General features: G+C 47.8%; 10 protein-coding genes across 10 annotated transcripts; 7 read left to right on the forward strand and 3 right to left on the reverse strand.

Moving 5' to 3' along the window:
• Nucleotides 1-63: 63 nt before the first annotated feature.
• Nucleotides 64-1,153, forward strand: M438DRAFT_285751 (GTPase; the record flags this gene model as incomplete). Its single annotated transcript, XM_029901554.1, has 2 exons — nucleotides 64-327; nucleotides 383-1,153. 2 exons carry the CDS (start codon nucleotides 64-66, stop codon nucleotides 1,151-1,153), a joined length of 1,035 nt encoding a protein of 344 aa, XP_029754610.1.
• Nucleotides 1,154-1,756: 603 nt separating this feature from the next.
• Nucleotides 1,757-2,881, forward strand: M438DRAFT_378909 (Muconate cycloisomerase 1; the record flags this gene model as incomplete). Its single annotated transcript, XM_029908860.1, has 1 exon — nucleotides 1,757-2,881. One exon carries the CDS (start codon nucleotides 1,757-1,759, stop codon nucleotides 2,879-2,881), a length of 1,125 nt encoding a protein of 374 aa, XP_029754611.1.
• Nucleotides 2,882-3,093: 212 nt separating this feature from the next.
• On the forward strand, nucleotides 3,094-4,046 carry M438DRAFT_307977 (uncharacterized protein; the record flags this gene model as incomplete). The annotated part of the gene is made up of 2 exons (XM_029902320.1): nucleotides 3,094-3,264; nucleotides 3,318-4,046. Coding segments are annotated over exons 1-2 (837 nt in total), but the record flags the coding sequence as incomplete, so codon positions are not given.
• A 506-nt stretch (nucleotides 4,047-4,552) lies between these two features.
• On the forward strand, nucleotides 4,553-6,213 carry M438DRAFT_401183 (3-carboxy-cis,cis-mucoante lactonizing enzyme). The gene is made up of 2 exons (XM_029909517.1): nucleotides 4,553-5,480; nucleotides 5,561-6,213. Exons 1-2 carry the CDS (start codon nucleotides 4,617-4,619, stop codon nucleotides 5,906-5,908), a joined length of 1,212 nt encoding a protein of 403 aa, XP_029754613.1. The 5' UTR covers nucleotides 4,553-4,616; the 3' UTR covers nucleotides 5,909-6,213.
• A 294-nt stretch (nucleotides 6,214-6,507) lies between these two features.
• Nucleotides 6,508-7,182, reverse strand: M438DRAFT_360524 (uncharacterized protein; the record flags this gene model as incomplete). The annotated part of the gene is made up of 1 exon (XM_029907440.1): nucleotides 6,508-7,182. The coding sequence occupies one exon, from the start codon at nucleotides 7,180-7,182 to the stop codon at nucleotides 6,508-6,510; it is 675 nt and encodes a 224-aa protein (XP_029754614.1).
• A 763-nt stretch (nucleotides 7,183-7,945) lies between these two features.
• M438DRAFT_360525 (uncharacterized protein) lies at nucleotides 7,946-8,437 on the forward strand (the record flags this gene model as incomplete). The annotated part of the gene is made up of 1 exon (XM_029907441.1): nucleotides 7,946-8,437. One exon carries the CDS (start codon nucleotides 7,946-7,948, stop codon nucleotides 8,435-8,437), a length of 492 nt encoding a protein of 163 aa, XP_029754615.1.
• Nucleotides 8,438-8,973: 536 nt separating this feature from the next.
• On the reverse strand, nucleotides 8,974-10,078 carry M438DRAFT_401184 (uncharacterized protein; the record flags this gene model as incomplete). Its single annotated transcript, XM_029909518.1, has 1 exon — nucleotides 8,974-10,078. Exon 1 carries the CDS (start codon nucleotides 10,030-10,032, stop codon nucleotides 8,974-8,976), a length of 1,059 nt encoding a protein of 352 aa, XP_029754616.1. The 5' UTR covers nucleotides 10,033-10,078.
• A 331-nt stretch (nucleotides 10,079-10,409) lies between these two features.
• Nucleotides 10,410-12,914, forward strand: M438DRAFT_307986 (uncharacterized protein). Its single transcript, XM_029902321.1, has 6 exons — nucleotides 10,410-10,565; nucleotides 10,656-10,735; nucleotides 10,789-11,522; nucleotides 11,572-11,707; nucleotides 11,769-11,930; nucleotides 11,981-12,914. The coding sequence occupies exons 1-6, from the start codon at nucleotides 10,491-10,493 to the stop codon at nucleotides 12,771-12,773; spliced, it is 1,980 nt and encodes a 659-aa protein (XP_029754617.1). The 5' UTR covers nucleotides 10,410-10,490; the 3' UTR covers nucleotides 12,774-12,914.
• A 401-nt stretch (nucleotides 12,915-13,315) lies between these two features.
• On the forward strand, nucleotides 13,316-14,389 carry M438DRAFT_340681 (carbon-nitrogen hydrolase; the record flags this gene model as incomplete). Its single annotated transcript, XM_029904349.1, has 3 exons — nucleotides 13,316-13,488; nucleotides 13,545-13,987; nucleotides 14,043-14,389. The coding sequence occupies 3 exons, from the start codon at nucleotides 13,316-13,318 to the stop codon at nucleotides 14,387-14,389; spliced, it is 963 nt and encodes a 320-aa protein (XP_029754618.1).
• Nucleotides 14,390-14,542: 153 nt separating this feature from the next.
• Nucleotides 14,543-16,592, reverse strand: M438DRAFT_370226 (uncharacterized protein; the record flags this gene model as incomplete). The annotated part of the gene is made up of 1 exon (XM_029908166.1): nucleotides 14,543-16,592. One exon carries the CDS (start codon nucleotides 16,590-16,592, stop codon nucleotides 14,607-14,609), a length of 1,986 nt encoding a protein of 661 aa, XP_029754619.1. The 3' UTR covers nucleotides 14,543-14,606.
• Between the last annotated feature and the right edge of the window lie 2,820 nt (nucleotides 16,593-19,412).

The raw sequence follows: 19,412 nt of genomic DNA on the forward strand, positions 1-19,412 counted from the left end.
ACCCTGGGCAAACAACAGAAAGTCTCGAAGCCGCCCAAGGAAAGAACTACCCAAATGGCAACAATGGTATCGATATTCAAAGCGCGAGCGGTATTCCCGCCTGTAGAGTCTCTCCCTAGGTCATACTTCCTGGGTCATCATGCTGCGGGTCTGTCCAAGATGAACACGCTATTGTCGCAAATCGACCTGATTGTCGAGTGCCGTGATTACAGAGTCCCACTAACCTCACGTAACCCGTTGTTCGAACAGAGTCTGGCAGGTCGCGAGCGCATCATCATCTATACCAAGCGCGACTTGGGTAGCAACAACAAGCCTGCCGACAAGGAGGTGAGTTTCGTTTCCCTCTGGCCTCCTGCCCGCCTTCTTCTGACCTTCTAAACAGAGAGAGAACATCATTCGCAAATGGCACAAACCCTCCGAGGTCCTCTTCTCCGACCACAAAGACAAGAAGGACATTCGCAAAGTCCTAGCCTTCGCTCGTCGCTACTTCGAGAACAGCACGTCCTTGACCGGTTCGCGCATCATGGTCGTTGGCATGCCCAATGTTGGAAAATCTTCGCTGCTCAACGCTCTGCGAAAAGAAGGAGTCGGAAAGGGGAAAGCGGCACACACAGGCGCTCAGCCAGGTGTCACGCGCAAGATTTCAACAAGCGTCAAGATCATCGACAGCACCGAAGATGGAGAGGGCGTATACTTGCTCGATACTCCTGGTGTCTTTATACCCTACGTCCCCGATGCCGAAGCCATGCTGAAGCTTGCCCTGTGCGGCAATGTCAAAGACACCATTATCCCACCTGCCACTCTTGCCGACTATCTCCTCTATCGTGTCAACCTGATCGATCCCACCCTCTACAAGGAATACTGTCCACCTACGAACGACATCATCGAACTGCTCAATGCCATTGCACATAAGACTGGTCGTCTGCAAAAAGGTGGTGAACCAGATACCGAGGCCGTTGCTTTGTGGATAATACAACGCTGGAGAAACGGTCTCTGGGGCCGCTTTCTCCTCGACCAAGTTTCCGAAGGCGGTCTACAAAAGAGAATCTTCGAAGAGTCCAGTATGGGCGGCAGCATGAATCAGGCCAGGAGAGCCGACAAAGAAGCCCGCAAACTGAGAAACATCAGAAGACATGCTGGTACCAGCGACTGATGAACAAGATCGAGCCAGGAACATGTCCATGTGGCATGGCGATCTACATTCTGGGCTGCCATATCAAAACATGTGATCTGAAAGCTTCAATGCTTCGAACCATAAGTTTCGGAAGAGATGCCATGATCAGGTGTACTGCCCACTCTCGCGGTGCCTTTCTCGGGACGATCTTGTTAGCAACGAATCCTTCGACCGCACTCGAAAAGTGTGATTTTGCGAGCGAGGCGATATTCGAGGCGGAAAAATGGGCAAACCAATGCCCAAGGTGGACTCTGCACTCATCGGTGCCAGTCCTGCCGTGAAGATGCTCGAAGTCATCAATAGTCGTTATCAGATCTGATGATTCAACATCGGCAAAATATTTTGCCTGAACTGTAACGACTGCAAAGCCGAGTCCAGCCCCAAACGTTCGGAGAGGGGCACTTCTTCGGAAGATGCACTTTTCGGCCAGATGCCCACTTCCGAAAGCCATGCCATCACTTTTTTGACAAAAACGTCCCTACGCCATTCTTCAAAAGCGATTTACACCTTCTTGCTTTCATCGTCTTTCTCACCTCATCGGAAGTAGACCATACAACCTGAATCTGGAATTTGGATGTAAACATGGATTTTCTAGTCGGCACTTTTTATACATCCAAACTCTTCACACTTCGCTTTACCCCAGCCAAAGATGCCAAAAAGTGTAAATTGGAGATCAAGAGCACTTCCGAAGCCATAGGCGGGCACTCCTGGCTCTCACTGTCGTCAGACAAAAAACACCTCTACACCACTGTCTGGGCATCACCCCCAGCAGTAGCCTCCTACCGCATTGAAGATGACCACACATTGATACCCCTTAACTCAGCACCAGTACGTGCAATGAGTGGGTATGTCTGCTGTTCAGAAACGACGCTCTACTCAGCAGGTGGTCCTACCGGCGAAGTCTTCTCTATCAAGAAGGACGGCAGTATTGGTTCTCTGCTTCAAAACCTAGAATTCAGGGATCAAGGCAATGAAAACGACGGAGCTAGAAATGGCGTCGCACATGGAGATTTTGGCGGCCTTCGCCATGGTTCCCACTCGATTGATCTCTCTCCTGACGGGAAGGTCATCTACATTGCGGATATCGGTCACAATTGTGTCTGGTCATACTCGGTCACTGGCAATGAAGGAAAACTGGAGAACCGCAAGAAGTGGATTGCGAGTAGAGGAAATGATGGACCTAGACATACTTGGCCACACCCCAACGGAAGGATCCTATATTCGGTCGAGGAACATAGCTGTTATGTGGACGCTTTGTCGATTTCGGAAACAGGAGATTTGAATCTGATATCTGGTGCCAGGATAATTCCGGATGACAAGGACGAGAAGAAGTATTGGGCGGACGAAGTACGGTTAAGCAGACCGGTCCCTGGGTCACCAAGATATCTTTACGCATCGACAAGAGGATTGGAAAAGGAGACAAAAGGCTATGTTGCAGTCTTTGCATTGGATGAAAATGGGAGATTGAAAGGAGAGGCACTCGATATCTTCGAAACGGCGACGAGCGGAGGTATCGCCAATGCTGTCGAACCTGCACCTATGGTCGATGGTCAGGAGGGAGTCGAGTATTTGGCTATGACGGACAGTCAAGAAGGTTTCGTGTTTGTTTTGGCTTTTGATGGAAACAAGATTGTCGAGGTTGCGAGAAGGCAATTAGTGGGTGAGGATGGCAAGACTCTGGCTGCTGCTACAGCGGTATGGCTTTGAGGGGAGATGATAGATCGAGAAATTATATTATGCATGATCAGACACATATTGCTTGCATCAATTCGCTATGCGGAATATTCATCTGAAGAAAAGGAGAAGACAACTGCAAGTGGATCTTGGAAGCTGTGGCAGCTCCCCGCATCGAGTTCAGCCATGACATCAGTGACGTTTTATTTTGGTCAGAGGACACCACGCCAAACCTTTGCGCGACAACAAAACCAGCAGCTTCTGCGCCGTCTGTTCTTCCCTACAACAAACACAACCCGACAGAAAACATGACCGCTCAAGACAAGGTCAAGGATACCGTCCGTGAGGAGGCACAGAGAGTCGCCAACCTGGCAAGCGATGCTGCTCAGTCAGGAGCCTACCTGTACCCCATCAGGGTATGGACTTCCTTCCCCATGCGCTCATCCTCACAGTACTAACAGTCGTATAGGGCATCGCCTACTTCCTCGCTCACCGCGACCTTTGGAAGCCTCTCGCATCCAAACTCATCCCCACCCTCTTGCTCGGCATCAGCACCCTCGCCGGTGTCTTCGTATTCGGCTACCTTCCTCAAGCCGCCGTACTTGCCGTCTTCAACGGCCCTCTCGCCGCTATCAATGCCGCCCTGCTGTGCCTGAACGAGAGCAGCACCATCTTCAACACCCTCGCCAAGACCTTCCTCGTCGAGGAGAGCTTGATTGACACCTTTGACGGTACTCTGGTCGCTAAGGGCGAGGCCGAGCTCGTCTCAAAGGAGCGCAAGGTCGGTCGTGGTGGTGATGCTATTGGCCGTCTTGGTAAACTCGTTAAGAAGCCGTTCGCCAAGTTCGCACCCAGCGCCATCATCAGATACGTCATGTATCTGCCTCTCAACTTCATCCCCGTTGTTGGTACAGTCATGTTCATCCTCCTCCAGGGCAAGCGCGCTGGTCCTGCTGCTCACTCTAGATACTTCCAACTCAAGGGCATGAACAAGGCTCGTCAGGATGAGTGGGTTGAGAAGAGACAGGGCGCATACACTGGTTTCGGTACTGTTGCTACTCTGTTGGAGCTTGTCCCTATTGCTGGTGTCTTCTTCGCCTTCACCAACACCACTGGTGCTGCTCTTTGGGCTGCCGACCTCGAGTCGAGAGGAAATGACAGACAGTCAACTGCTCAGCTGAGAGACCAGAGCAAGAAGGCCATTTAAGGAACTTTCACGGTCTTGTCGTCTTGGTATCGACGCCTTAAGCCGTTGTTGAGGAAGAGATGGCCCGATTACCACAGAACATCTCGGTCCTAGAACCAAAATCCATTCCTGTATCCAATCCAAACCACACCACGTTTCCATGTCTTCTGCTCCGTACACTGCCCTCTTTCTTGACGCGTCGCTTGCTTTGACCATCATGTCACTGGCTCGTGCGAAGTCGCTGGCATGGTTGCTGATCATCATTCCGCGCCAAGCACGTCCCCACCAGCCGGGTCGGTTGCCTGTCACCCCGCTCCGACCTCCCTCCGCCTTGTGTTCCATGCGATCTTCGGCATCATCACTCATGTCTTGTTACAGGCGGCTGAGTGCATCATGTCCACAGCACTATGCGTAAGCTTGCTAGTTTACCTGTAAGCGCCCCAGATTCAGGAAAGGTGAGCAAGCATGTGCCTGCATGGATGTGGGTCAATATAAGTACTGTACATAAGTAGGTGACACTGCCTCTTGTTTTATTTTCTCTTGTCCTGTCCATCACTTTCTTTTCCATAATATCTCTCGACAATGCTCGTCCGTTGTGCGTTTCAGCTTTGTGTTGCTGCGAGCTTCACTGCCGCTACCAACCTCTTTGTTTCCGACTACTCTGGCAACATCTCCACGCTCGAGTTGACTGAACATGGCGGTCACTATTCTTTGACCAAGACCTCCGCCAACGCGGGCTGTGCGCCTAACCCTTCATGGTTGACTCTGGACACCAATCACAATACCCTCTACTGCCTCGATGAAGGCCTCGAAGTCACTAACGGCTCCCTAACCTCCTTCACCATAAACTCCTCGGGCCACCTCCACAAAATCCACCGCGAACAAACCATCAGCGGTCCGGTCAGTGGCGTCATCTACGGCAACCCTGCAGAAAAGAGATCAATTGCTCTCGCACATTATTCAGGCAGTGCACTCAGTACTTGGAATTTGGACGCCAACCACACCGCTGCATTCGACTTCCAACAGGATATTTTCTTCAATTTGACAAAACCCGGTCCTAATGCTGAAAGACAGGATGCCCCTCATGAACATGAAGCCGTGCTGGATCCTACTGGAAACTTCATCGTTGTTCCCGATCTAGGCGCCGACTTGATCAGGATTTTTTCCATCGATGCGGGATCTGGAGATCTTGTTGCTGAGAAACCATTTGCGGTGCTTCCTGGTAGTGGACCTAGACATGTGGTTTTCTATCAACCGTATGGTGTGGTGGGGACCCAAGCAACCACATTTATGTTTTTGGTTTCCGAATTGGCGAATACGGTTACGTCGTTCAGAGTCTCTTATCCGAAAATTGGTGGTATGGGGTTTAAACAAGTGTTTGAAACGAGCACGTATGGTGATCTTGTTGTTCCTGAGGGAAATGCGGCGGCGGAAATTGCTGTTACTGTAAGTTTGCTTTTTTACTACCCTTGTCTTCATCATCCCTATCATTCCTGCCATTTCTTTACTAACACCACAAAACACAGCCAGACAACCGCTTCCTAATAATCTCCAACCGCAACAACACCTCCTTCCACATCCCCTCCCCCTCATCCATCCCCCACAACCACACCACCTCCATCCCCTCCGACTCCCTCTCAACCTTCTCCCTCCAAAAAGACGGCACCCTGAAACACATACAACTCTGGCCTTCGGGAGGAATGTTCCCCCGCCATTTCTCCTTGAATAAATTTGGTGATTTGCTGGCGGTGGGCATGCAATATGATAGGAGTGTTGTGGTTTTTGAGAGGGATGTGGCGTTGGGGACGGTGGGGAAGCCGGTGGCTAGGTGGGTGGGAGGGGGGAATGTTACTTGTGTTGTTTGGGAGGAGTGAGTGGGGGGGATGATGGTTTGATGGATGGCTGATGGAAGGGGATGGAAAAGTGAAGGGATGGGAGTGCTGATGATAGAAACAATATGCGGAAGAATGCATTGTTCATTGGTATTTTGTTCATTTCTGCTGATTTTTATCTTCCTTTCTCCCTTCACTAACCGCGAGCTTTCCAATGTCCGTTGATGTTGACAAGGAAGACGTTGAGAACTCTTGGTACGGGGTTTTGTCCTTCTTCTTTGTTTGTCTTTTGGAAGTTATTACCCTGGCTTCTCTCTTTCTCCCCCCCAAGCAATCAAAGTACTCGCAAACTCAAGGATAGCCCGAATTGCAAGAAGGTGCTGTGTTGATCTCTCGTTGATCTCTTACCACAAGTTTCGAAGAGCTCAAGAGTCGTAAAACAGCTCGAGATTCAGATACAGATCATCCGCTCGATTTTGTTGCTCGCACTCAAGTCTTGCATGTCGGAGCAGTCTCATTTCCTGGGCCGCAAACTATCCAAAGCTTTCGAGTATGGAGTAAAAGGTGGAGAAAAGTGGTTGTTGGGATGTGTTTTCCACATGCGCCAGGAATGACGGAGAATCTTGGTTGATGTGGAAATGTCAGTCGAAGAAGCCAGTGTCGTTATAGACATGGAAATTCATATACATATCATGCTCCTCCTCAGGCTTGTCGATGAAGTATCTGATGGGCATTCCCGGAAGCCATGCATCTCTCAACTGCACGACTTGATCATGAACACCAATCCAGTTTCCCAGTTCCTTCACACCTATGGCAAGATACGGTCTCTGAGGATTGGAGTAGAGCGGCAGAGCTTGCAGACAAAACAGTCCAAGCCATCCCGATTTCGAGATAGACTCAGCTTCCGGGGTCTTTTGCATCTTGTTGAAACTGCTGATCGACTCTCTTTCGGCAAGAGTCTTGTAGCAGATTGTTTCGCGGACGTCGAAGTTGGGGTCTGCGCGGTCTTCTTCGCTCCATCTCTCTACACCATCCTCTTTCCATGTATCGTCAAAGTCTCCAATCTCCCGACCGTTGAGTTTTGAGAAATGAAGTCCGAGAGACAGATCGAGTGGATTTTCGTCGTAAGGTGGCTGGTTGGGATCAAAGATGACCATCTTGTTGACGGGCTTTGTGGTGGGCTTGACGACGGTCTCAAAGCTTTCGATGGAGGTTGTGCAGGAAGGAGTATCTTGGGAGCTTTCTGTGGTTACGCTGAAAGTGCTGGATCGAGTGGGTTCCATGCAATCCGTGCCGTAAGACTGATTGGCTCCCATGTCGGTGAGATCTTTTGGAAGAAGGGGGTTGTTGTTGGTGTTGGCGATGATGATTTTAGTCTGATGGGGATGGTGATTTGAATCTGGTGTAGTGTTTGACAGTTGGAGTACCAGACGATGTATTTGCGTGATACTTCGAACGGTGAACGTTGTGGTCAATCTTCTGGCGAAAGTTGTGGTGAAGACTGTGAAGGTGAAGTGGATCGTTATGTTCTTGAAGGGGAAAAACAGAATTCGGGGACACAAAGTGCTGAAAGTTGTAAAAGTCAACAATCGTGCCCACGGGAGTGAAAATGAGAAAACCGAGGAAGTGACTGATGATTGTGGAGACCCTGAAGGAGTCACCGTAAAGTGGTCGCGCAAGTTGTTCTCATATATCTGTGGCCGGCGGTATGTGTTAAAATGAAGCGATATGCTGCCGCAAACAGACTGAAAGTCACGATGATGGCAGTTTCACTTCTGATAAAGTTCGGGTGTTCGTGAGAACGTCACTTGCGGTGGTATAGCAATAAGTGAATCTTTTTTGTGAAGACTAAGTTATTCTTTTTACAAGCGACACTTTGAGCGAACTGGGCAGTCACACAAGAGATGTCGCTTCCGCGTGCCCAAAACCGAATGAAGCTTGAGTCATCGCATCCCGTAGAGTGCCAATTCTAGTAGAATCTCCATCACCAATATTCTTGAAGAAGAAAGAACCGCAAGTGTCAACGAATTGAACACCTTCATCCTACATCTCTCAACTTCGAATCCCCAGCTATCCATTATGATGAAGCGTAGAACATCCGCTACCGTACCAGTCATCCAGGATGACGAGAAGACGTCACCGAAGACTGATTCAAAAACGACATCCTCTACTCCAATGATTCAACGCCGAGTATCCCTTTTCGACTCCCGTCAGCCCCCATACGAACACCCCATCGACCTGCGCCTCGGACTTCACTTCAACGGTGACAATCATGCATGCAGTAGAATATGCAGATCAGACGCCACATCAACATCCCTCGACGAACGATTCAGAAAAATGCGCGATGATCCCAGAAGGTCGCCCATCGGCGCGTGGTGTTCACTAGAGATGATGACATATACGGTCGGACTCCCGCTGCAAATGAACGCCCTTGTTTTGAGAGTTGAAATCGAGGATCCCGAATACTGGATCAAGGTACATGACAAGGTGGTCAAGTTCAGAGACGAGTGCTTCTGGGATGTCTTTGTGCCGATTCGGTATTACGAGCTTGAGGTTGACGATAATTTCTGAGCTCAAAGAGAAGTCTTCAATAGGGGTGCCAAACCCGTCTCGATCTTCTGCACCGACTCGAAGCTACGTGTGAACTCCTAGGAGAAGCAGCATAACACATGTGTGCTTAACACAGTAGCCACTGTCATCTAGGACGCGTTAAGATTGTGCAAGGCAGAAACAAACCGGGTTGTTAACTGGAGAAAACTGTTTCAAGGGGCGTTAGGCGTAGTATGAGCATTGTAGCAATAGTCGACTTTCACGTCTGGTACATTCTGCATAGGTAATCATCATGGCATTGCGAGGGCGAAAAAATGTCGGGTTACGTTGACGCGAAAGGCGTTGCGTTTAAGTGCACGCGACAAGTGTTGACAACTGAGTTCTCAACCTGGCAATTCCCAACGCTTTGGCCAGGAAAATTCCACGTAGTGCGCATTTCTTGCGTCTCGCATCACAATACTCGAGCACTCTCTTTTGCAGTGTCATCTGATCAAGACCCCTTCCTCAATTACTGCAGTGACTGATGAGTCTCTACCGGCTTTGTCTCACTATTTTCGCTACTCAATGTTCTTCAGATACATCAGACCGGTTCCTTCAAGGCACCCAACATACTCAGCATCGAATTCGTCAGACTTCAAGATAAGGAGCTCGACATATAGCTCAGCTTTCCCAATACCCTCCATGGGTCCTCCTGGTCCATACATCTCCATGACAGTCTTCCTCAATTGTACATGGCCCTTAAATGCCCGACCGGACGCCTCAAAGTGGGCAAGATCCAGGAAATACGCCAACTGATCAGTTTCTGCCGCTTCTGAGTCGGTCAACTTTGACTCCTGGCCTACATGGGTCGAGAAAGACAGCACTCCATTCTTCTCCCTGTGCAGATCAAGGTGTTCAATCCATGACCTTGCATGAGGCGCGACCTTCTCAAGCCAGAGACCAAGCTCTTCCTTGGCGATATTGGGCTGGCGTTGTCCTTCCCGAACGAAGCAGATGTTGTCGGGAATATTCTTCAGCCGTACACGTCCAAGTCTGACCTTGCTCGAAGATTTTGGACCTTCTGCTGGTATATCAAGGACGCGAAGACCGCTCGCCTTTTTGATATCATCTGTTGTTCTCTTCGCCTTTGCTGCTGTGATATATGGCGAGGTGAAGGTGTCGTCTTTGGAGCCAATTCTGTGCCGGTAAACACCCCAGTAACCTTCGTCGTTGCTCGCTCTCAGCTTATCGATCAGGCATGTGAGGCCCCATCTGAAATTCTGATTGGCAGCAAACATGTACCGCGAGGTAGGAATTGTCATGACTTCACGCCAGACTCCAGCATCATCGTAAAGGGTATTCCAGAAATGCTGAACCTCACCAGAAGAAGCCCATGCCTGATACACGGTCGCATCAAGCCAGTAAGCAACAAAGGTAGTGGTATGAAGCTCGGTCTCTGTTGCAAGACCGTGGCTCTCATTGGTGAGAAGATCGACTTGTCCAGCAGATGAAGTCAACAGACTGTGCAGTGATTCAACGATAGCTGTGGTGTTTTCCGTCTGTCCCTCTTTATGCTGGACGCCAAAAATTCCGTAGACGAACAGATGCTCCTTTTCCCAGTCGGCAAGGAAAACCATATTTGAGAGTAGAGCGAGATTCTGATGAAGTTGTCAAGGTATGGATGGGAACGTTCTCTCATTTGCTTTCCTGTTAGGGTACTCAGGCACTTATACATATATCAAAGTTTGATCTCGACACCCCCTCTTCGTTACCGAACAGCCTTCAGCGCACTTCCACACTCAATCTCTTGTGCGGATTGACTATCCGCATGGTGAAGTTGTAGGAAAGAGCGATAGTCAATGCTTGGCATCTGTGCGGATGCCATATCCGCACCTCAGATAGAGTTTGGCTGGCGAAAATCAGGGTCTAGGCGGGGTAATCAACAATCTCGCTGACCACCGTTCGTCCTTCATTCGCTGCGACAACTACAGCGTTCTTGATATGTCAGGTTGCGCTACTGGCTCGCGGGATCTCACATTTTCTATCACTGGTGCGGCACAGAGATCCGCATCTTTCATGTTCCGGCTATTCAATCATGGATCCCGAGGAGACGGGCCCACGCGCCCGTATCAAGATTGCGTGTGACGACTGTAGGAGGGGCAAGCGAAAGGTGCGTGTACCATACTCCATGTGAGCTCCTCGTCATTGCGTAGCATCGCACGGTACTGCAATTTTTCTGCTTGACTGACGTTTGACACAGTGCGATGGTCGCAAACCCAGATGCACTTTGTGCACCAAATCTGACCGCGTTTGTCATTATGCTTCTGAGGACTCAAGAAAGTGAGTGGATCTCATTCCTCATCGCTTGAGTCTGGAAACTGACATCCAGAAAGACGTGTTTTTCAAGACGAAGATCTTGTCCTCTCTCTGCGAGAAGAAATCAAGGCATTGCGTGATGCTTTGAAAAACACACAGTCTGGAAACGTTGAACGTCAAATGGTCGACCCAGACATAAACCACGACACAAGGGACTCATCATTTGCCTTCGCCGGTCTCTCGTCTTCAATATCTGAAGGTTGTTCCACCCCGCTGGGAGAGGACCAGGCTTTCGAGAGCAGATCATCTCACGCTATGAACGAGCTATCTTCACTGATGCTCCAGCTCGATGTGGCGGACATAGGAGAGCCCTCTTTCACTCTATCAGCAAGCAAAGTGCCACAGACGAAGACATCAAACAGTCCCGATATCAAATTCGATGTCGAAGTCCGCAATGGAGACTGCGTAACTTTCGACGACAGGCATTATCTGATAGAATGTTTCTCGAAGACTTTTAACCGCTTTCACCAATTCCTGGAGACAGACGAACTTGTGAACATGGCACTTTCAGAACCCGCTGTTGGAGATATTGATTTAACATTCCGAAACAACGCTTTGTACGCCGTCGCTGCTTCATGTTCTGATATTACACGAATACAAAACTTAGAGAAGAGTTTCAAGAGTCGCGCTGAGGGATTTGTCTTCCGCTGTATCAAAGAAACTCCGACCGATCTTGTGGTTCAAGGGCTTGCTCTGTTAGCCTGGACAGAGCTGCAATCTGGCTGTGGAAGTATGGCATATAACTGGATTGGTGAGTGACCACGGGAAGTTTTCGTTGCTGATACTGACATAATGATTAGCCATGGCTACTGGACAAGTACTTCACCTAGGACTGCATGCAAGTGCTCTCAAATCAGCACGGCTTTCGGGACTTCCTGACCAAAGAGTTCAACAACGTCGTGTTAGATCGTTCTGGGCATACTTTTCAGTGGACAGGTGAGTCGTGTCTTTGGTACACAGTCTACATATATCTCAAACTGACTGTGTTCGGTTGTAGACTAGTGACATCCAGTCTCGGCATGAATTGCACCATGCATTGGCAACGAGTCAAGTCAACATCGTTCACTTCCATCCTTCCCACGGGAGCTACAGTAGATGAATGGGCTCATGAACGCTTTTGTGAAATGTGGCATCTATGGGACTCATGTATGGACCAAGGGTAAGGAACGGTTGACATGTACAAACGATTATATGACTAAAATGTGATAGCTATGCCTTTGGTTGGTATCGCTTGAGTCAGACGGAGAAGGAGAAACTTGTGCTTCACTCTCACCAGACTCTGACCAAGTTCTATGAAACCACGAATGCCTACCTGCATACTCCTGAAGATCGTTTGTCTGAGACTGCAGTCTGGCTGCAACTCAGCTATCAAGCCGCTCTTATTCTAATTCATCGACCGCTTCTCTCAGAAGCAAGTGGCAGTAAGGCTGGCAGATTTTCTTTGACGGTGGCTACTACTGCAGCTGCGGCCATCTCTCGCACCGTTCGTGAGTTTGGCGCGACTCGGAAGTTCACAGCGATTGCTCCACAAATCATTGACTACATCTCCATTGCCGCCACCATGCATCTCCTGAATGCGACATCTGGAAAGAATCGCCTAGGCCGACAGTCTGCAAATGGTCTTCGAACCTGTGTTCAGACCCTTTCAGAGATGACTCCCACTTGGGAGAGAAGAGCACAAGATTCTCTCCAGCACATACAGAACCTTGCGCATAGATGGGAAGTGGTTTGGGCCTTGCCGATACAGCACAGCCAAGTCTTGGCTTGTGGTGCTCGGCCTTTGAATACGGAACAGGACTTTGGTGGTTTGGGGCCTGAATCTCACGCGGCAGTTGACGTATACAACGTTTTCGACGATACTGCTTTAAACACTGCCGCTGAGACACTTTGGGGCACAGAAGGAACGGCAGACCACGACTGGATCTTGCAGGCTGCTGAAGGGATACCTCTCAGCAATGAGGGCCTATGGGATTTTGACTGGCAACACTTGGGAGGAGCATAGCAAGAGATAAAGCCTAGTCAGTACATACTCCCTGTCTGCAGATCTCATCGTTTGAGAGCGGGGCTGATACTAATGTCAACCAATGTGAGCGTCTTGCTTCGATATCCGCCGCAAGCAGTAACTTCCGCTTTGTTGCGACGTAAGCAATTATATCCTTGATAGTGAAACAAATACCGTAGAGTGTCGTCTACTTCAACCATACTTCCTGTCTCGTGCCTTCGAACTGTGAAGCGGGGTAATGCTGTTATCAATAGGTCTAGACGGGCCGAGGTAGATAAGGTTGATGCAGCTGATAACAGTAGATCTCTGGTGCAACGCCGTGCGGAAGACACATCCGCAAGCAAGATATGTCAGACACGGCAGTATCAACACCCATATCAAATCTAGTCTGATGCGGAGTTACTGTCAGTTGTTCCATAGCTGCGGACGAGGCTTCAACACATATATAAGATACTCAGCGAACCCACCTTCGAATTATTGTCCATTCATCTTTCTGATCAGCCAAGTCAGCTTTCATCGTTACACATATCCTTCTCATAACCATGCCTGATAAATCAACTGTTCGTGTTGCTGTCACCCAGCATGAGCCTGAATGGCTGGACCTTCAGAAATCCGTCGAGAAGACTTGCAAGATCATAGAAGAAGCTGCCGTCGGAGGAGCAGAACTCGTCACCTTTGCTGAAGCCTTCATTCCTGGCTACCCAGCTTGGATATGGTGATTATTCAACTCTCCAATCGCATCCAAACCAGCAACTTACTTTTCATGAGCAGGACACGTCCTTTGGATCCTATGCTGTCCACCCAATACATCCAAAACTCTCTTGCCGTCGATTCAGACGAGATGAGAAAGATTCAAGACTGCGCAGCTCGCAACAAGATTGTTGTTTCGCTTGGTTTCTCCGAGAATGACAACAATTCCGTCTATATCGCTCAAGCGCTGATAGACTCGGATGGCGCGATGCTGATGAATCGTCGCAAGCTCAAGGCAACACACATGGAGCGAACAATCTTCGGTGACGCTTCAGGCGACAGTCTGTTGAATGTTTCAAAGACGAGCATAGGCAGGAAAGTCGGTACTCTAGCCTGCTGGGAGCATGCACAACCGCTGTTGAAATTCAACACAATCTCCCAGAAGGAGGAAATTCATTGTGCTGCTTGGCCGCCAATTGTACCTCATCAGGGAGGTCCTGATCTTTGGTCTTTGTCCAAAGAAGGTGAGTCTCAAGTCAACGGATATTGCGTGCCAATGGCCGCTGACAGAATTTATAGGTTGCCAGAGTCTATCCCAGGTCTACGCAATCGAATCGCAAACTTTCGTTCTCCACGCCACGACCGTTATCACGGAGAAAGGTATCGAGACCATGTCGACAGAAGCGGGTCTCTTGATGAACAGTCCCGGAGGAGGAGCATCCGCCATCTTCGGTCCTGATGGTAGATTGTTAACTGCTCCTCTGGATTCTGCCACTGAAGGCTTGATATTCGCTGACCTTGACTTCACTGCTGCAATCTTTGCCAAGAGCTTCTTGGATATCTGCGGGCATTACAGTCGGCCGGACCTGCTGTGGCTGGGTTGTGATACCAAGAAGAAACTTCCTAGAGTTGACTCTGATGAGTGATGCAACATGATACCAAATTACAGCGCCTTTTTCTGCACGGTGCTGTCACAAATGTGCATTTCGCCATTGGAATAGAGGCAATGACAATTTCACGTGCAAGAGAAGCTGCAAAACGAAATCTGATTGAGTACTCATGTTTTCCTAAAACTCAAGCTCCCTCTCGGTACCCATATGTGACATGCTTGCTCTGACTCACAGATTCTAGTTTCTGAGCATGCTATGAGTACAGGTGTTTGCGTACCAGCCTCGTCAGCCTCTGGGGTTTACGATCTGTAAATCGATAAATTAGTCTCGCTGCTCCTGCTGTCTGTTCCTCAGTAACGATCTCCATGTATAAAGGTCGGCGTAATTCTCCAGAGTATCCAGCACCTGCCAATAGATCACGTTTCTCGTCTGCCCCAGCTAAGACAGTAACCATATTGAAGCCGCTCCCGATAGGCACATCCCACATGAACAAATCGGCGATGATGGCAACAAGAGTGATGAAGGGTTGGACGACGAACACGATGTACAAGATGGTAGCCTTCTGTAGCGTGGGTCGGCTCGATTCGACACTAGCTGAACGACCATATAACAGTCCGTCGGTGATGTTATCGTTTGGCCGTGGGGCTTTCCTTTTAGCAAAGCTGTTGTTTCCTGTCCAATGCGGACTACCTGGCCCTTCCATTGCAGCAAGTCGTGACCAGTACATGCTTGCCACACTAGTTGCCATTGTTGGCAAGACCCAGTCCGAATCATTCCGCGACTGGTCGAAAGGCGCTAAAAACTCGTTCAGAGCGGGTAAGAAGTAAACATTCAAGGAGAACGCGTTGCCAGTACGGGTGAGTATGAGTTCAGGTTGGTCGTATTTGGTTATGAAAGCGGGCCGGTCGTTGGTGTCGCAAGTCCCGTTGAGAAGTTTAGTGCCCGCCCTTGTCACGCGCCATCTTCCAGAACAGTACACCCTGTTGAGCTCCCATAGCTGTGTTGTAGATATGAAGCTCGGCACAGACTTACCAGCCTGAATCGAGACAAAGCACCATGCTCGGTCTACACTTGCGTTGAGAAAACTTGGTTTCATACCAATATACCAATCGTTGAAAAGGTCCTGGAAGAATAGCCCCTTGTCGAGACCAAATTCAGCCCAGAAGTCAGAATTAGAACTCTCGTTCCTGTGGGCATCCACAGAATGGTTTCTTGATGCCACAGTTGCGAGTACAGGAGCAGCGATGTCTAAGTGGTCGCCGTCCTTGAGACTGTTCTGCACATTGGTTATCCAGTCCGGTGGCGGAACGTCCAGAAGCGCTGCTGTGGAATTGTTGAGCAGCAACGTATTGAAGCCGTATGTTTGGGGCCAAGTCGCAGGGAGGATGACCTCGTCTAGTGGGTCGAGCAATTGAGAGGTATTGGCATTGCGAGGTGCTGTCTGATTCGTTGAAGCCATCAAGAAGGGCATTGTGATATTGTACATCAGTATTGTTCCTGAATCCCAGCCAAGGGGTAGCAGTCCGGGAGGCGCAAAAAGACCAAAAGCAGTGTTGTAGAGGCTGTTTTCGGGTTCTATGCTGAGTACTGCTGCGCCGTCCTTGAAGAGTTTGTAAAGCACGCTCAACCCGAGCGGGAGTGCTATTAATGCCGCAAGAACAAGTCGCCAAGTCCAAGCCGTTTTGGATGCTAACGGTCTGTTGCGAACAATGGCTTCAAAATTCTGGATGGCTGAGTCGCCAAGTAGCGCCTCGCAACGGAGAAGGGTAGTAGGCAGTACCGTCATCATGCAGATGTTCATAAGGCTAAGTAGAAGGCCTACGACAACAATTTGGTATTGGAACCGAAGATACCATGCAATGTTATCATTAGCGACCGTCGCTACTGCCAACATCATTGACAAGACTGATATAGCAAGAGCAACAATCTCAGTCTTACCAATGACACGCGCGGCTAAGATTTTGCCTAGTGGCTGGACCTTTTGAAGTAGCGGTTGCAACGTTGAATCGACCGCCGCAGGTGTTTTCGTGGCAGTATACTGATTGATGAGAGGTTCTTGACTTTCATCCCGAGTTCCCTGTACGCTTAGAAGCTGTTCAAGACCGTTGTCATGTGAACCATTTGACTGTGGCTGTCCAGAAGCTTCGTGGAGCGTCTGGTCTTCTGTGGAGCCTTCGAGATTTTGCATTGAGATACTGTTCGTGTCCCCATGACCTGCGCAATATGAATATCGAGCCATTATGATTGGTTTCGAAGCTATCCGGTGTGATATAGGTTTGTGGGAAGGGCGCACTATCAAGTCAGGCGAGACTACCGGACAAGCGATCGGAAAGGCAGATATTTAAAGAGCACGATAGCTGGGAGCACAGCATTTCTTGGCAAGACATGGTTTTGCTGAAACAGCTGGCCGTGCTTGTTCTAAGGCTCCAAGTTTGTTAGTCGACGTGGACAATGTGCTCAAGGGATGCCGCCACTGAAGTTCAGGCGGTGACTTTGAATCGACGATCTGTTCGAGAACCGGGCTGAGTGGAGGCACAGTCATCTGTGTGGGGCTGACATAAGGTCCGCACCTCAAAAGCTGACCGCAGCATGCATACATTTGTTTTGCTTATGACCTTGCTCGTTATGATATTACTGTCCTTTCAGAAATCATTGGGACTGGGGAACCTGGGCGTTTAAGCGCGGAATTCGCCGTTTTTTCGACGTTTGGTAACGGTACCATAGTAAATTAGAAGACCTGTAAACATCTATTAGCACATGCTATAACTCGTCGTCCTCGTCGATATAGGTCCTAAACGTGCTTCTAAAGCTAGCGCTAGTAGTGCTACTACTAAGAAGCCTTTACGCGTAAGGAAACCAACCTTAAAGGCTACTACCGCTACTACTATAACATTTAAGGTTATAAAGGCTCCGAAGACCCCTCGAACATTAAAGACTATAGTAAAGCTAGTAACACCCTCTAGCATTAGGATACGACTTAAAACACCTACTACTAAGTCAGTTATTATAAGCGTTAAAGTAGCGCCTAAGGTTACTATAGTAACTAATAATAATAAGGTCTCTAGCAACGAGGCCTTTAATAAGATATATAGCGACGACGTAGTAGATAATAAAGAGGAGGAGGCTAATAATCGGGAAATTGTGCGCCTTAAGTATAAGAAGTTAATAATAGATATTACTAAAGAGAACCGCGTAAGGTATTATAATCCGTTATTAGTCGATGCCCTACTTACCTACTAAGGTAGTAAGCTAGGTAGCTATAACGATTACTTACGCTCTTAGCGCGTAAGCTAGCTGCTCCGCTAGGGTTACTACTATAACATTACTTACTTACGTAGTAAGCTAGCAAGCTATAGATTATTGCTTACTTACTAAGCGAGCTAGCGAGCTATATAATGCTTACTGCTCCCTTAAGCGAGCAACATACATACACTTATTATCTATTAAGTATATAGGTAGGTAGGACGACCTTAGGTAGTCCTACGTTTAACTTAGTTAGTTATTCTAATAGTCCCTATAGTATATACTACTATATATACTACTTGCTTTACTTTGCTTAACACTCTACTTTATAAGTCTAACCCTGTAACCTATTATCTTATCCTAGATAGTTAGCTATAATATAAGGTAAGAGGCCGCTTAAGCGCTTAAGGCCGCTATCGTTATATTAGGTATAGTAATATAAGCTCTTAAGGAGGAGGCTACTTAAGCGCTCGAGGCCTATAAGTTTGTTAGTAAGTAGTATACTATATATAGTAAAGAGACATTAGATACGCGTACCTTTAATTTTAACTACGCCGATAGTAGGATCTTTAGTTAATTTTAGCTATAGATCGATAAGGTGTTTACTAAGTAGGTAACGCAAGTGTTTAGTGCTAAATATAAGCTCTTCGCTACTATAATGTTTCTACTATTAAACCGTAATACTTACGTGTCGACAACACTACGTAATAATAGGAATTAGGAGGTTCTAACGAAGTAGCTAATAAAGTAGTATAAGAAGGGCAAGTCTAAGTTACGCCTATTAGTTATCGCGCATTTAACTAAGCTTAAAGAGGACTTAGCTATTATTATAGCTAGTTAGAAGCGTAAGGGAACTACTACTAATATCTAGAGGCTTAATATACCGTCTACGCTAGAGGCCGAGCGCGCGAGAAGTAACTATTATTCTAATCTTATACTTAAGTAGACCTACTTACTTAATAATGCGCTCTACTCTAGCGACTGTTATTTTTAGAAGGGGTTAAATATTGCTTAGAATTATTACTAACTCAATAACACTATTATTAAAGAGTAGTCTAACGACATTAACTCTAGGTCTTTAATAGTCGACACCCTCTCTATTAACATCGTTATAAAGCTTAAGAAGCACTTAGATGCTTAAAAATTAAGGAAGAAATAACCCGAGGTTCCTCTAATTCCGCTAACCCCCTAAACACTAAACGACATGCTTAATCTTATAGCTATAAGCATAATGTCTTAGATATAGCAATCTTAGTAGTAATACTAGCTCCTATAGCTATAGTAGCTTCTACCGCCTCGACTGCCTGTATTCGCCGCCCCTACTACCGTACCGCTAGTTTCTAGTCCTATCGAGGTAGATTCTAAGGATACGTTATTAGAGTTTTTTATATAGTTAAAGGCTAGTAATAGGTAGTAGAGCTTAATAGATAAGGTTAGTAAGGTTAAGAAGAAGCTTAAAGAGGAGGACTATAATATAGATAGCATTAGGGACATCGATATAGATATATAGATAAGGGTTTAGGAGTTTAGGCGTAGATTACTCCCTTAGGTGTAGAAGGAGGTAACCTAGTATAAGCGTACTTCTAAGAGCCCCTAATTTAACGATTTAACTAGAGGATATGCTTAAATTATAGTCTTAGTTCGCCGAGTTATACCGCCTTACCTATTCTATAAGTTGAAATAATTCGTGCAAACCTGCATAAACTACTCTTCCCTAGTAATAGGAAGTGCAGAAGACCTAGAAGGTATACTATAGAAATTAAGAGGCTTATAGTAGAACCCCTAAACGAATGGGCAACTCCTTATAACTTAAATT

Source organism: Aureobasidium pullulans (assembly GCF_000721785.1).
Source record: "Aureobasidium pullulans EXF-150 unplaced genomic scaffold scaffold_52, whole genome shotgun sequence".
Taxonomy (NCBI): Eukaryota; Fungi; Ascomycota; class Dothideomycetes; order Dothideales; family Saccotheciaceae; genus Aureobasidium; species Aureobasidium pullulans.

Coding starts and splice junctions, on each gene's coding strand:
- M438DRAFT_401183 (XM_029909517.1), top strand. CDS start 4,617: ATGCTCGTCCGTTGTGCGTTTCAGCTTTGTGTTGCTGCGAGCTTCACT. Junction 5,481..5,560: donor CGGCGGAAATTGCTGTTACT/GTAAGTTTGCTT, acceptor CACAAAACACAG/CCAGACAACCGCTTCCTAAT.
- M438DRAFT_307986 (XM_029902321.1), top strand. CDS start 10,491: ATGGATCCCGAGGAGACGGGCCCACGCGCCCGTATCAAGATTGCGTGT. Junction 11,523..11,571: donor TATGGCATATAACTGGATTG/GTGAGTGACCAC, acceptor CATAATGATTAG/CCATGGCTACTGGACAAGTA. Junction 11,931..11,980: donor GACTCATGTATGGACCAAGG/GTAAGGAACGGT, acceptor AAAATGTGATAG/CTATGCCTTTGGTTGGTATC.